General features: G+C 31.4%; 2 protein-coding genes across 2 annotated transcripts; both read left to right on the top strand.

Annotated features, from left to right (window-relative positions):
- The first annotated feature begins 9,089 nt into the window (after positions 1-9,089).
- LOC109002571 (FCS-Like Zinc finger 2-like) lies at positions 9,090-10,382 on the top strand. Its single transcript, XM_018980367.2, has 2 exons — positions 9,090-9,601; positions 9,931-10,382. Exons 1-2 carry the CDS (start codon positions 9,294-9,296, stop codon positions 10,115-10,117), a joined length of 495 nt encoding a protein of 164 aa, XP_018835912.2. The 5' UTR covers positions 9,090-9,293; the 3' UTR covers positions 10,118-10,382.
- Positions 10,383-12,602: 2,220 nt separating this feature from the next.
- On the top strand, positions 12,603-16,496 carry LOC109002568 (cation/H(+) antiporter 2-like). Its single transcript, XM_018980365.2, has 4 exons — positions 12,603-13,300; positions 13,445-14,434; positions 14,710-15,683; positions 16,077-16,496. The coding sequence occupies exons 1-4, from the start codon at positions 13,148-13,150 to the stop codon at positions 16,360-16,362; spliced, it is 2,403 nt and encodes an 800-aa protein (XP_018835910.1). The 5' UTR covers positions 12,603-13,147; the 3' UTR covers positions 16,363-16,496.
- Positions 16,497-17,068: the final 572 nt, after the last annotated feature.

Below are 17,068 nucleotides of genomic sequence, written 5' to 3'. Positions count from 1 at the left end.
CTCATCAGCTACTATTCACTACCCCACACCTTATAAAAAATACCACCACGTCTTATGAAAAATAAAATAAAAAAAATATAAGTGTGGGGTGTGAAAGTGAATAATAGCTGATACATAAAATTCATCTATTTAAAATGATACTTGGCATGATAAATGATCCTAAGTGACCAAATCCAATAAATTGTATTTTTGTTTCAAATTTTGTATTTTCTTAAATGATAATTGATTTTTTATACTTAATTTTCTTGTTATAATTGAATAATTATAACATATTGAAAGAAATAAGAGGAAAAAATGAAAAAAAAATGAAATTAGAAGATTTAAAATAATCAAAGGTGGAATTAGTATTTTCTATTATTTAAGTGAAAGGTATCCATCTTTATCGGTCCTTTTGGGTGGGGGGGATTGGATTTACTAACTTTTGTTAGCTTTAGATTATAAAGAAAAGGAAACATGCTCGTTAAAGAGTGATAATAATTACTGTGCCATGAAACGACGGTCTCATGATTTTAATCAACGCTTTGTAAGGTATTGTCGTTTACTTAATTATCTTTTTCTCACATGCATGCTTCTAAAGCATACGGTTCTCCGTAATTTGGGGCCACTATAATGGCCTGCCTAATGTTGTGCACTTTGATGCCAATGGTTTAAACTTTAAATAAAGACATGTCACGTGTTACACATTCCAAATGTAGATTCTTTCAGATTTATTTATTGAATTGTATGGTTCATAGTTGAATATAGATAGACATATAAAACGAATCTCGTAACATTTATTAAACATTTATATGTTTGGATGTCGAGCTCGCCTGATCCTATCTCAAATCAATTATTTATGAATCTTATTACTTTTTTATCTTCTCATAAAAAATTAAATATATTTCAATCTATTTCATATATTTAAATACATCTCCATGAGATCCACAAAATAAATATTATTTATAGATTAACTCGAATCATTTGAGATCATTTCAGAACAAAAAATATAATCTAATATTTTCTAAAAAATTCAATAGGACAATTATAAATGTTGAGAAGTGGCGAGCCTCATTAGTGTATTTATCTTTTTCTCACTCTAAACTATAGAATTCAATCGATAATTCTAGAAAATCTCAATTCGCACCTTCTAATCTCACATTTATCTAGTTTTAAGCCTTATTTCACAAATATCTTTTAAAAATGCATAGGGTGACAAATGACAAATAATTTTTTTATTTTTAACGAGTAGGGTGATACATTACAACTATTTCACATGAACAGAACATGGCTAGTAGATATCTATTTTGTTATTGTAGAAAGTGACTAGTTCTAAGTTTTGATCACTTATCGTCAAGATATCAGGTTTTGTAAATTGGTTTATATAGTAGATTCACATCATTTAAATAATAATATTTAAATTTTAAAATTATCTTTTAAATTAAATTATGTCTAAATAATATATGAGATATATTAGAATAAAAGTAACACGTGAAAGGAGAATATTGATTTAAATTCAAAATTAAAATAAATATTTTCAAAAATATTACTTTATCGGAAGGTTGTAGAAAAATTATAAATGGGTAGTTATTTTTATCATTTTCCTAAAATATAAATATATGTATGTCAGATTATAAATTATTTGGATAATTCTAGAGTGACTATCAAATGTGCTTATCAATTGTATATATTAGTACAAATGATTTTTTTTTTCTTTCAATATTTTTTAAACATAATTAATTATTAAGAAAAAAATAAAAATAAAAATACTAATAATTACCATATTTAATGATTACGAAAAAAATAAAAAAATATATGAGTATATATATTTGATAGTCACCATATAATTTTCTAAATTATTTTGGTTAGAGAATAAGCGGTGGGCACGTGTATGATTTTGGTCCGTTCGCGTGACTGTGTCCAAGTTTTATGGACTTGGTGCGGGGAATCTTGGACATACATGCCACTGAGGAAAGACACCGCTCTTCTTAAATAATCAGAAAAAGGAAAGTAAAGTTCAAAGCAATGGAAAAGCAGAAGGAATCTGGCACGAGGACCAAAGTGTGTGGTTTCCCGTTCAAGGACATTCCCGGTGCTTTGGAAACAAACCTTGGATACTAAATATATAGTTCTATAAATATATAATTCTTTTACATATATAGTTTTCTTGTCTTTTTAAGTTTTTTATTCTTTTTTATTTCAACTTTTTTATTTTAGTTTTTATTTTTCAATTTTTAAAACTTTTTAATTAATTTTAAATTTTAAATTTTGTATACACATTAGGCACACGTGATCTGTTAAAATATATTTAATTTAAATGAGAAATGATATTTATAGTTTTTGAATATACAATTCTCGTATATTTTTTTTAATAAAATGATAAATCTAAGACCGTGGGAAAAAGTTATTTATTTAATTATGGCCTCTATATTTTTTTAAAATAAGTATGCAGATATTACACACTCAAATATTATATATAACATTACTCTTGATTGATTTTTTTAACCCTTATTGAATTATCATTATTATTGATTCGACATTAATAAAGGTTTACCAACCAAACTTTGACTTACGTCTGATTTGGTTTTACAAATATTTCAAATCATTTTAATTCAATATTTAAACATTATTTAAATAAAAATATTTTTAAATTTTAAATTTTAAATTTTTTCATTTAATCATTATAATTTTTTTAAATTTCTAAACAAGATAAAAAAATAATTCAATTTTTTCAAATTTCAAAATAAAAATTATATTCGAACTCTCTTATAACTCTATAATTTTTTATTCAACTTTTTTTCTCTCATTTTCTAAAATTTCATAAAAATTGGTGAGATTTAGATGCTAAGATGAGATATGATGATTTTAGATTAAAGTTAAAAATTAAATAAAATATAGTTAGAATACTATTTTTTAATATGATTATTGTTTTGAGATTTGAAAACGTTAAATTATTTATTATATTTTATGTAAAAATTTGAAAAAATAATAATGATGAAATGAGATATGTTGAGAAAAGTATAATAGTAGTGTGGTGTATATAATTTGTTTCCTATTAAAAATATTGTGAAATTGTTTCCATTTTTCTCTTAATCTAAATCTACATATTTGAATAAAAGTTTTAAAAAATGTCAATCATTTTCTAGATCATTGCATTCACGTCTCGAGGAATGGAGAAGCTTCAACTAATTTCTCACCATTCCTTTTAGACCCTCTCTCGACGAAAGGAGTGGAAATTACTCATGTTTGGTGCTTGGCATTGCTATTATTGACTACAAAGACTTTAGGCTTCTCTTGGGGGTTGATACTCATTTATTATTCCCTTCTTTTGGAATTTGGAGTTTGAGGAAAAAATCCTTAAATTCAGAAAAAAAAAAATGCATAATTTTTTTAAAAAATTGAAAAAACAAAAAAAGATAAATCTGCCGTGGACTCTAAGTCTCGTTTGGATAGTGATATGAAATAAGATAGTTTTAAATGAAAGTTAAAATTTGAATAAAATATTATTTTTTAATATTATTATTATTTTGAGATTTGAAAATTTTAAATTTTTTATTATATTTTATGTAAAAATTATAATAATAAGATAAGATGAGATGAAACTGTTTTTATATCTAAACGGGGCCTAAAACTACGGGGTCTTCATTCACTTGCAGGATTGGTTAAGTAGTTGTACCAAACAATCCATATAATTGCTATTAAAATAATTGTTGAAAAATACAGATCTTTAAATTTCATTGAAAATTCATTGAATTTCCCCTCAGTTTCCCCTGCAAATCAGCTATATTTTTAATCAATTTACTTAACCTTTAAGAATTGAAAGTGAAAGAATGCGACCTTCAAAACAGCGTGTTTTAGCAAAGTAGTGAGAAAAAGGGAAGAGAAACGCCAGAAATTATTTAATTTTATTCCCACAAAGAAGGGGACCATAAACAATTTGACATCAATGAAAACCGCGTCGCTTATTGCAAGCGATAGCAATAAGTCTGTTGGCTGAGTCCATTCCACTTGCAAATAAAATTGATCTTCCAGTCGTTCTCTGATGTGATATAAAATGATTGAAAATTTATTTATTTATTATTTTATTTATATTTTTTTGTTATAAAATAATAATGATTGAGATGGTGATAAATATCTTTTTAAAATCTTCTTGTTGTCTTTATAATATATTTTTTAGAAATGCTATAATTATAATGAGATTTCATTAGAGTAAACTCACAAATATATATGACTTAATATACATGTTATCTTATATTGTAAAGTAAATTTAATATATCATATAAAATCACGTCAATTTGTGAAATTTTTTTGTAACTATAACACCTATATTTTTAATTTCTATTGAAATAAAGATTTAGAGGGCCGGAGTTGAAACAGAAGCCATTAAAATTGGGAGATTAGTCGATCAATTTAGTTTCACATTTAGAACGATTTTTTTTATGATTAGAGTTAGATATAGTAATCAATTGTGTAAACGATGCACACTATTTTGAAAATAGTAAGATCTATTATTAAAAAATTAATTTTATACATAAATTTTATATTTATTCTTTTTTTTTTTAAATGAGTATACAATGATGTGAATCCAAATATCATTTATATTATTTTTTTAATCATTTCAAAGAGTGCATTGTCCCGAATTCCACTCCTAGAACCACTGAAACAAAAAAGTCTTTATCATTGTCTCTATCAAATTATTTAACTTGGGACCAATTTCCATTATTTCTATCAGAATCCTACGACTTATATACGTTTTGAATGTAGACTTTAATTAAATGAATAGGGGATTGCGTGTGAATCCTTGCAACAAAAATTATACAAGCAAAAGGAAAATATACTTAATGAATTGAGAACTACTACATATACAAATAAATTAAATAAAATAAATCCACAAACTGATATAATTTTATGAAATCTGTTAGATCTATTTTACAATAAAAATAACTTTATAATCTGAAATACCACTGGTCACATCAAATCAAGTCAATTTGTAAGTTTAATTTTGTGTAATCTCTTTATATCTAGAATATTTAATTAATAAATTAGGATGCATTTTTCAAGCATCAATAATGAAAATCCATTATTTGATGTATTCGCTTCAAAATATTATTTTTTTAATATTTTAATTGAATCTTAGGATTATTATACAATGCATAATGTTAAAGCTAGGTAAGTGAACAGTCAGATTCAGAAATCGATGATGATCGTTAGTTGTGATCGGAAGAGGAAGGTGAAAGAACCCTAAACTCAATCTTGTTGAAGGTTTGAGTATTGCTAAAAGTATTTAAGTAAGGTTGGCAACAACCTATGCAATTAAAGGGTCAGCAATGCATTTTAGATGGTGAAGATGACACTTATATATATATAATTATTACTTGTTTGACATATGTTTTATTTATTACTTAGCTTAATTATTAGGAGCATCCATGTCTCGCTTTTATTTATTATAAATTAAAATAAAAAAACAACTTAATGATAGCTTAATGTCTAAATAAAATACACAGAAAAATATATAGATTAGAACAAAAGAAAACAATTCTTAATAACTAAAAAATAATTTATGACGATAGTTCAAATAAAAAATTGATTTATTCTTGTACACAAATATTGATATGTAAATATATGTGTTTAAATAAATAAGAAAATATTAAATGTATTTAAGAAAAAACTTATATTGAAAGTTATAAAATTCAAAATTTAAAATTTAAATATTAAAAGAAATATAATAAAGTGAGTATTATAAGTAAAATTATAAGTAAAAGTAAAAGTATATATAGTACTATTTAAATAAATGCACACATACTTATTAATATGTATATATTTAAATAAAAAAAAAATATATATATATATATATAGCATTTTTTATCTCTATATTCTCTCTACAATAGAACTTGACGTTCACGCATCAATGATTCAATAGTATTATATAGAGTGACAACTCTAGCAGTAGAGGACATGGGGGTGTCACTATTTGATTACATCGGGTTGTGGTCCATGACATCCCTTTAATTTCTTTCTTTTTTCGGATTGTTTTTCAAAGTCTTGGTACGTGAAAATTTGATTGATTCTAGTTTTTTTTTTTTTTTATTAAAAAATGAAGCAACCCAAAAAGCAGGGAATCCGTGGCCTTATAGTCTCCTAATCACATCATTAGAATAGCGACGCATCCATTGACACGGTAAAGCGATATTTACATACTATAACTTAGATTTATTTTATAATAAAAATAAATTAAATATATTATATTTTTATAAATATCTCATCGTGATTAAAATAATATTTTCGATCGAGTTTTGTGGAGAAGAAAAAGATAAAATACTTTTTTGAGTTATTTTTTGGAACTTATCAAAACATAACAAAAACAATAGCTTTAGAAAAAAAGATAAAAAAGAATGTATTAAATTGGAGAAAATAATTAAGGATTTTGACGTTAATTACTAAGGTTATTATTCATACTAGTATCCCATGAATTCCACAGTCAAAGTAAAATAAGATGACAAAATCAACATGGCCTAGAAAATGACAAAAAAAAAAAAAAGAGAGAGAGAGAGAAGAAGAAAATGTAACGCGAGACGAAGTATTGAAGAAAAGGAGATGGAATCATGAAATCCGTGATGGTATTTAAATGAGTCATAATAAGTAAGGATGGTAATAACAAGACTCAAGAGAAAAAGGTGACCATTTCTTCAATTACGTTGTGAAATTGTTGCCTTAGTAAGGATGGGTCAAACATACGCGTCTCTAAATAATTCCAACGGGCGGTGCATCAAGTCCATCACGTCCAAGGCCACCCAAGTCAAAGGGTGAGATATTTTTTTTTAAGAAGTAGTCCGCTCAAAGTACCATACTCCAGTCACCGGAGCTAGCGTTAGTTATAGAATTTTTTTTTTTTAAAATTTTTTCATACATGTTATTTTTAAATATTTTATTATTTTATATATGTTTCCTCGCTCGAAATGATCGGGTACTCTTTTTGAGTACACTGCTACTGTACTTAGTTTCTATTTTTTTTAAATATTAAAAAATTACATAAATGTAGGAACGGTAACCTTTTTGATTATTTAAAAAAAAAACTCAAATGCATTATAATTAATTTTGAGCGATACACTTAACAAAGCTGCTGGTATTTTTCTGAGTAAAAATAGCAGCAACTGTTAAAGGGGATTAAATATTTAAAATATATAATTTTTTAATTAAATAAAAAATATAAATAATGAATAGAAGAATTTAATTAAAATAAAAAAAAAATTCTTCTAATAAAAAGTTAACTGAATCCGTGGATGTTCCAGAAGAAACGGACGGCAAATCTCTAGGAGTAATGTAATCCAACCGTCAGTAATGAATAAACCAATTTTGTCCGATTCTGGCCACGTGGAGACCGAGGAATGGGCCTAGCTGGTGCGGTGGTACCAGGAGTTAAAGGACACGTGGAAAGGGCTGTGAGTAATCGGAGATGGAGGAGGGAGGGCAGGTGCCCGTGGTTAAAATGGGCAGGTCGGTACAGACGGGAACAAAAACCTAGGGAAAAGAGTTTGTAATTTTTAATTTATTAATAAAAAAAACAAGACCAGTTATGAAGGGGGACCCATGACATCATAGGAGGGGATGGTGGAGGGGACCTCCTGGGATGGTCTAGTGGGACCGGAGGGTGGGGTTTTGGAGTGTTTTTGGGGAGAAAACGACAAAAGAATCTGGGGTAAAGTTTAGGGAGGTAGGGACTGGGAGTAGGGACAAAAGGTGGGGGAGAAATAAAGGGCAAAAAGTGGAAACCACGCCTGAGGAGGAGAGTGGGGTGGCTAGAATCCCAGGACTTTGAGTTTGGGACTCCCACCTTGCATTATGGCGCGTGCCCTCCGTTTTCTTTGTTTACTTTTTCTTTTTGACTCCAATATATATATATACATCGAAAATAATAGTTCACAAGAGAATATTTTTATATTATTTATTATTTTAATATATATATATTTTTATAACTATTTATTATTATTATTATTATTTTATTGTTTATAAAATATTTAAAAATATCTCAAAACAACCTTAAATCAAGATTAACATGAGAATCTTTTTATATTAATTGTATTAGAATTTTAACTTACTTCAACTTATCTCATCTCATCATTACAATTTTTTCAAATTTTTACATAAAATATAATAAACAATTAAACCTTTTCAAATTTTAAAACAAATTTATCAAATTTTCACATAAAATATAATAAATAATTTAACTTTTATTCTACTGTTCATAACCTATATCTACTTATTTCTAAATTCAAACCACTCCTTATTATGATCCTGACAAGCGGTATATTTTCACATCCGTTTATAACTAATGAAACTTATAAAAATATGTTGCAAATTTATTAAGAAAATGGTACAATAAAAAATAGATATCATATTTGAAAAAAGAAAATATTTTTTAAATAGATATAAAAAATTTATTTGAATTTTGAAATAATATTAAATAAATATTACCAAGATCTTTTGGATCAATTAATAATATTTTAATTTCTTTTAAGATAATAAAGTATTGAATCTCCCTCTCCATATATAAAAAATAATAATCTTAAATATTATAAAATCCTGTTTATCTATAATCAATTTGAAATAGTTTTAATGTAATCTTAAATCTAGATGTGTGAATTAGCAAACTGTTTTTGAATGAATTAAACTAAATTAAGCAATATATACAATTTTTAAAACTTTTTCTTTTTTTGTGAATTAAAACTTAACAAGTCTATGACTTGCCGAGCAAGTTGAGGCAGAATCTTACGACCGTGGGCGGGCAGTGTGAACGTTACGTTAACGCGCACAGTACGAGCGTGTTCGTTAGGCTTTAATTTCCTTTCCCCGCACTTCCCAGAGTAAAATCTTGACGTTACAACGTAAAGAAGCAGGTGAGTGAGATCATGTGAGGTTGGGCCGCGAGTGGGGACCCGGCTTGCAACATCTTTGGGGCCCTTTCCACAAAGAAATATCTTTTCTTTCACCCTCACTTGCTTAAGAAAATCACGGAACTGCCACTCCATGAACCTTTCGTATATGCCATTATTGTAAATACTGGAGAAAAACAGTGATAATTTGGGCAGGTTGGTGGGTACTTTGAGATGCAGGTATTTTGAGCCAATGGATTCACTTGTACGGATTCCTGAAACCTGCCGTTGTTTATTGCTCTCTCCCTCTCTTCTCCCAACTTCTTTATATGTCGTCACATCCCATTTTCCCTTCCGCAATTCGCATTACTCTCTCTCTCTCTCTCTCTCTCTGCAATTCGTTCATCTCAGATATACATTTGAGGACATAATACATTTGTTAGTCTCATGGACTCTGCTATTTCTACGAGAAGGCCATGTTTCGTCGAGGGAGATGATGGGTTGGCCTCTTTGGCAGACATGGAAGCTGGCTTCTCTGGAACCCAGCACCACAGACAACCTTTCTTGTCTAGGTTGTGTTACAGTGCTCCTTGTAATGGTAATACGAGGAGTAGTTTCAGAAGTGCTTCGGTTTTGTCTCCGAGATCTGGGAGGTTCTATGGTGCAAGACTCGAAGAGCACCGGCCCCATTTCTTGGAAGCCTGTTTTCTCTGCAAGAAACCACTTGGGAATAACAAAGACATCTTCATGTACAGGTTAGCCACTTACCTTTTGCACTCTGCTCTGTTGAGTTGTATAACCATTAACCATTTTTCTTAAAAAAAAGTGCGTGCTTTGTTGAAAATGTTGTCTTAGTAGTCCTTATTTGGTGGAAAAGAAGCTACCTCTTGGCAAATATGAAAATTAAGAATGGAAATTCTCCAAATTTCTTATTCAACCGCCCTGAAAAGCTGTCAAGTTCATAACTTTTCTTACTATATTCTCGTTTCGATAATAGTTTAGTGTTGTATATTTTTTTTTTTTAAATTTCTCCCACAAATGATGTTCATCTGAATAATGGGAATTTTGGGTTAACCATATGCAGAGGGGACACACCATTCTGTAGTGAAGACTGCAGACAAGAGCAAATAGAATTAGATGAAGCCAATGAGAATAATCAGAATCTCTCCTCTTCTATGAAGGCTTTGAGGAAAAAGCAGCAGAGAGAATCCACCTCCCCTAACGAAACCCAGGACTACCCTTTCCGAACAAGCACTATAGCTGCCGCTTAAATATATTTATATATACATAAAAGAAATGAATAGAAAAAATATGTCTAAATGCTTTACAGGGAGAAAAAAAATGGGTTTTTGAGAGACGAAGAAGAAGCATTTTGAGGAATTTTGTTTATGTTGATACTGTGAATGTTACTGAGATATCTCTTTGGGAGTTGCTATTTTCCTCTTTTGATGTATTTAAATATCTAGTAAAGCAAAAGCATCAGCCATTTTGAATGAAAGATGTTGTGAGAAGAAATATATACCAAACTTCTCCTCACTTGGTCGGGTCGGTAGCCTCCCTTCAGTTTCGTTTCTCGTTTGATTCTTTTCATCTTTCGGTTTTTAAGTTTGGTGATTTGCGTATGTCATTTGCTGAGGATTTAGATTTGTTGGATTCGTTGCGACCTCCATTACCATGTTTCATATGAGTTATTTACGTGGTATGAATAATTGGGAATTGATTAATAAAAGGTAGAAGATGATGATGATGATTCTGTTTTTTTTTTTTAACCTCATTTGGTGCCTTTATGGGGAAACTCAGTTCTTATAGTGAAAGAGTGAGAGTAGGGAGAGTTTCTTGGTTGGTCGGAAAAAGAGGGCTTGGGGAATTTGGCGAAGGACTTTAAGGAAACACCAGTGAAAAAGAAAAGAAAAGAAAAGAAGATAAAGGAAGCGTTCGAAGAAGTGGAGGAAAGTAAGTTTGGACAAATTATCATCGTCGCTTTCTTGAAACAAACGATGAAATCAGGAAGGAAGAGAGGCGAACGAGCAGGGAGCGATGACTGTAATTTGTTTCTGAAATCGAACTATTAAAATTAGCAGAGCAGTTCTTTCCAAATTTAAAAGAAAGTGACAAACAGCTTCGCCTCCAACGTGAGCGTATTTAGTATTTTTAAAACACAACTCCAAACAAGTCCTTAGACTTTGATTAAGAGGATGATGCCTCCTAAGGTAGAGGCTGCACGACACATCAATGGTAGAGATGCAGTGTATTTAGTATTTACCTCGGAAGAATGTTCATCACACCTAATCTCCCCCAATAAATCTATAAATTGATAAGTTTTTATATAAATTGATAAGTTTTTATAAAAAATAATAGTTCTATTTTATAATAAAAATAACTTTATAATATAATGTATAACGTCAAAATCCGTTAATTTTAAAAATAGTAGTGCTGTTTCAGTTTGTAGTCTCTTTGCCCAACTCACCTTTGGGCGGACGGATATAAAGGGTTGGGTCTCGTTCGAGTTGCACATTAACAACTAATTAGATTTTCTAAATACAGAGTCATAGACTTCGTTCAAGGTCAAAATAAAATAAACAAAATAGAAAAGGAAAACGAAAATGAGGAATGAGAAAGATTACTTGACGGAGAGGTTGGATGTTGGGCCGTTTGGGGTGGAAGAATTGCATTACGAGAGCATTGATATTGGTTTATGTATATGTAAATGTAAATATATATTTGCATAATTTGATTATTAAATTGGTTATATTAGATTTATACATATGTAAATATGTCTATAGTTATAAATAGTGCCAATACATCTTTGCAGATGCACTTAATAATATAACATGAGAGTTTATCTTAATGATAAATTGATGGGCACTAACATGAACCTAATCTTAGAGATCATTTGCAAGTTTTAAATGGACTAATTACAACGTCAACAATCAAGAAAATTAAGGAGGTAATGTAATGATTGATGTAATCCATTTGAGACGAGTTTAACAAGAGCCCAACATTCAAGATGGGCTTGAAGGATGAATATCCAGTTTTGATTCATTTGATAAGCTATGGAAGAGGACAACAACATAACTTAAAGGCTTTGAGCACTTAAAGGTTTTCAACTTGTTTAATTCATTTAAATGACTTATTTTATTAGTTTAGAATAATTGAGTTTATTATGAGAATGACTTAAAGGGAGTCTATGCAAGGATATGTTGGTTCTCATCGAGTTTAGGTTCTCCATCTATTGACTTGATTTTAACTTTCTTAAAAAGTTTTCAAATTGATTATGAGTTCAAAAAATTTCATTATCATATGTTCATTTCATAAATTCAATATCTAAAATATGACAATGCTCTTAGTAAGGAAAAGGCAAAATCCATACATGCATTGAATGCAATTTAAAAAAAAAAATATTTTATATAAATAATCTTAAAAACATGAGTCATGAAGATAATTGCATTTTGTAATTTATTTTATTATTATTTTATTCATATTTTTTAAATATTTTATTCATATTTAAAAATATATATATATATCAATATATTTAAAATCAATTCTTTAATCATTAAAAAAAAATTTGCCAAGTAATCAAGTTGATTGGTCACATTTAGTGGACAAATTAGCTTTTTCCTTGAAAAAGTGAGAAAGAAATTCCACTACATCTATTCTTGGAAAAGACAACTTTGTGTGGCCATTCCCTTGAGGAAGACAACTCCACTTTCTGTTCTCTTCATTCTCACAAACAAATAATTCGTTCATACACTCGACGTTCATACTCTTCTCTTTTTCTTCCTCTCGATTACGAATTAATCTATCAACGCTTAAGACTTGGAGAAGATTACGCACAGAGCAAAGATTCATTTTTTTTTTTCTTTCCATGCTTCTTCCCATCCCTCTCTTCACGTAGCACCCATTAATTCTCATCATCTTTCCCAACCCCATACATCACCATATCAAGGGGCCGATACGAATCGATCTCAGGTGCCTAAATTCCCTCTGAACATCAGTTCCTTAATTAATCCTCATACATTGATGATCAGTCTTTTCAATCCTACCATTACTGCGGTTCGCAGATCTCTTTCCATCTAGGACACCCCAAAAAATGTTTGTTATTTATCATGCGAGGATGCCAAAGTTGATGACAAAGACGAGAAAAAGTAAAAAAAGACGTTGAATTTTTGCGGATCCCATTGATCCATTAGTGAAAAGGGGATCTAAACCATCATGACAATCCGAAATTGCATGTGATCAATTTACCCTCTTTCTTGTCTTCCTCGATCGATTCTTCGTTCCCTTGCAGACAGATTAAGAAAATGGACGCCACCCACCGCATGGTTTGTCAAGAGGATTTCTTCAATCCTCTTACCTCAATGGCCATGCAAGTGTCTGGAATTCTTGTCATCTCCCACTTCTTCCACCTCGTGCTCAAGGCCTTTGGTCAACCTGGGCCCATTGCTCAAATCTTTGTAAGCTAGCGTTTCATCATTCAAACACACAGAAACATATTCTGAATTTGCAGCAGTTTCTATTTGATTTGTTTTTTAGGTTCCAAAACATGCATGTATATATGTCACAACTAACAGTACCACCTTGGTTGTTCTTCATTGTAGGCTGGATTGGTGCTGGGTCCCTCAGGGCTATCAAATATTCCAAAAGTGAGAGAATTTTTTTTCCAAAGTATTTCTGCTGATTTCTATGAAATTTTTGGTCTATTTTGCCGTATCATATTCATGTTCCTGATCGGGCTAGAAACAGACATTCCTTACATAAAACGCAACTTACGTGCGGTGAGCGCTCTCGCATACGGTGGTGTCGTATTCGGCTTTATCTCTGGACTGGGAGGCTCCTTCTTCCTTTATCGCCAGTTACAAGAGCGTGATTTCAAGTTCACTTTCGTTTTCATCATCATGTTAATCTTAGCCTACACAGCCTCTCCGGTTGTGATTCGTTTGGCGGCGGAGTTGAAGTTTGATACCTCGGACATTGGTCGGATGGCAATAGTTTCTTCACTCGTAAATGAAATGTCTTGCCTTCTAATTTTCAATTTCATTGTCGCTTTTAATTCTGGGAAAGTCCTGAAATATGGTTCCTATTGCATTTTCCTTAGTTTCTCAGTCGTGATTATAAACAAGTACTTGGCTAATTGGTTCAACAAACGGAATCAGAACCAAAAGTACTTGAAAAATCCTGAGTTTTTTTTCATCTTGTCACTTCTTGTGGGGAGCTCAATGTTTTTTGAATGGGCTAATTATAATAGCCTAATGAATTGTTTTCTCATCGGCCTGTTGTTCCCCAAGGAAGGTAAAACAGCAAGGACTTTGGTGCACAAGCTTACCTATTCTGTTCACAACTTCATACTTCCTATTTACTTTGGCTACATTGGGTTCCGAGTTAATGCGAGCTTTCTGAATAGCTGGAATAATGTGCTTATTGTTGTTGTCATGGTGTTGTTGAGCGTTGCCAGCAAGATTACTGGCACTCTTGCTGCGTGCCAGTACCTACAAATTCCACTGAAGGAGGCTTTTCTCCTTGGTTTTTTGCTGAACCTGAAAGGCCATGCTGATCTTCTGTTCATTGGCTCCTCTTCAAAGACCCTCATTGTAAGTTTTTCTTCATTGTTATACACACCGGTGTAAAAAATGAACCCTTCTAGCGGTTGACATGTCAGATTCAAAATTTTTTTAAAAAAAATTTATGTGGAAAATAAGCTCTGGTCATGCTATCTATGTGGAGGGGTGTGCCTGAAAAGCACCATCTCTTATAAATCAGCTCATGTCATGGCAGCTGCAAGGGGTCATGTTATACATAGCTTATAATTTTTTAAAGTACCATGACAAGAAAGTCTAATTTGGATACGATTTTGCTACCGTTTCAGTTGTGGAGTCCAAAAGCTTATAATCTTTTGCTGATATCAATAGTCGTCAACACAATAATCTCAGGCCCGATTGTAGCTTTCCTGCTGAGAAAAGACGAAAGATCTTTTGGAAATAAGCGGACAGCCCTTGAAATAATACATAGTGCAGATGAAGAGCTTAGTTTGCTCGCATGTGTGTATGGACCTCGTCATATGCCAGCCATTCTCTCACTCATATCAGCACTAAGCGGCTCTCAGAAAGCACCAACAAACCCTTATTTAATGCACCTAATAGAACTCGTACAAAAACGCAGGACCAATGTATCTTATCATGAACTTGAAGATCATGAACTTAGCGACGACGAAGACTATGGCGGAAATGATGTTCTGGGAATCCATGACGCCATGGATGCGTTTACAGCAGAGACAAGAATCTTGATCCACCTATGTAAAGCCGTGTCATCCTTCACAAGTTTGTACGAGGATGTCTGTAACATCGCCGAGGACTTGCGGGTGTCGATTATTCTTCTCCCTTTCCACAAGCACCAAAGAATTGATGGGAAAATGGACAGTGGGAAAGAGGGTGTTCGGACAACAAACCAGAAGATTCTTCGCCATGCTCCATGCTCTGTTGGTGTTATTGTGAGCCGAGGCATTGACGGGGTTCCTGGGTTTTCGCAACTGCTTGGGTCTGAAACTGTGCAGCATGTTGCGACTCTGTTCTTTTGCGGTCCAGACGATCGTGAGGCTGTTGCATGGAGTAGACGCATCGCTGCTCATCCTCGGATAAACTTGACTGTCATTAGGTTCCTGCCAGCTTCGTCGTCATCAATATCATCCCCAAGTGTATACAATTCCCAGAAGGATAATGCAGCGGATGGGTCTAATGCAGCATCAGATGGGGTTGATGGAGTGTTAAGGGCATTGTCAAGACTAGAGAACGGGAATGGCACTAATGAAGTTGACAATGTCTTCTTGTCCGACTTCTATAATAGGTACCATTAACCATTTAACGTTAATTTGATTAGTTTCCTATCGATATGATCTAGACATTTGTGGGTTTATGTTTGCTAAATTTCTTTATAACTATAGCGTAATATTACTCTTTTATCTTGAATTTTTCATCCGCAATCACATCGGTTAATGTCGTACATTATACATAATTTTATAGGCCAATTATCTAAATAAAAAATCGTTTTAAAGAGTAGTGCTATTTAGAAGTTTTTAAATTACACGCTATTCACATGACATGATTTGATATGTAAGATTCAAATTTTAAAATTTATATTTTAAAATAAATTATGTCAAGTGAATAATGTGTGATATAAATATCTTTAAATAAAAATATTTTTTGATTTATATGCGACTGATCGGTATATATTGATCAGGGACGTGTCATCGGGCCAAGTTGCATATGTGGAGAAGTATGTGAACAATGCAGCAGAGACGGTGGCAGCTCTTAGAGACATTGGGGATTTGTACTCTTTGTTCATAGTAGGGAAAGGTGGGCGAGGACACTCACCGCTGACAACCGGTATTTGTGACTGGGAGGAGTGTCCTGAGCTTGGCACCGTTGGAGACCTCTTGGCTTCTTCGGACTTCAACATTAATGGCTCAGTTTTGGTCATTCAACAACATAGGCATGCACTCAAACAAGGATCTTATAGGTCATGATCATTAATTATTACTTCTTCCAACTTATAATTATGTACATTAATAAACAAATTTGTAATTACAATTTGCTCAAAGTACTTGGCTTGTCTAATACTATCACAAAGCATTGTTTTTTAATTTATGTGATTGTTATCTCTGTCTCTCTCTTGCCCATGGCCTCCTCTCCTTCGTTGATGTCCCTTCCCTTCATTTTTTTATTTTTATTTGTGATTGTTCTTCATTGTTAACTCCTCTCCTTCCCTAAGTTCCCTTCCCCTCAAATATAGTACGCATAAATGTTAGAGACAAGTTTCAAATGTACAAATCTTGGGCAAATCTTTTGTAAAAAAGTGTACGCTACCATGAAAATGTGTTAAACTTTTTTATGGTAGAATCTAATTTTTTACAAAAAATCTGTACAAAATTTATATATTTGAGACTCGTATGTATCATTGTTCAAATAGTAAATCATCACAATGTTACCGTTGCTCTATGAGTTTAAAGCACATTCTCTATATAAGTCTAGTATCAATTGGAGTACATTAGTCTCGCCATTTTCCATGTTCTGTTCCATTCTAAAAAATTATCAGACGACTTATAATTTTGTTAAGTCCCGTTTATGTTGTTCTGTTTTATGAGTTTATGTTACATTATTGTCCAACGGTCACCAAGATTTAAATTAATCTTAACTAAATGACATTATCGTTCAGCCAAGTGATGAGCCAAA

Source organism: Juglans regia, chromosome 9 (assembly GCF_001411555.2).
Source record: "Juglans regia cultivar Chandler chromosome 9, Walnut 2.0, whole genome shotgun sequence".
Classification (NCBI taxonomy): Eukaryota; Viridiplantae; Streptophyta; class Magnoliopsida; order Fagales; family Juglandaceae; genus Juglans; species Juglans regia.
This window is presented reverse-complemented; position numbering and strand designations above follow the sequence as displayed.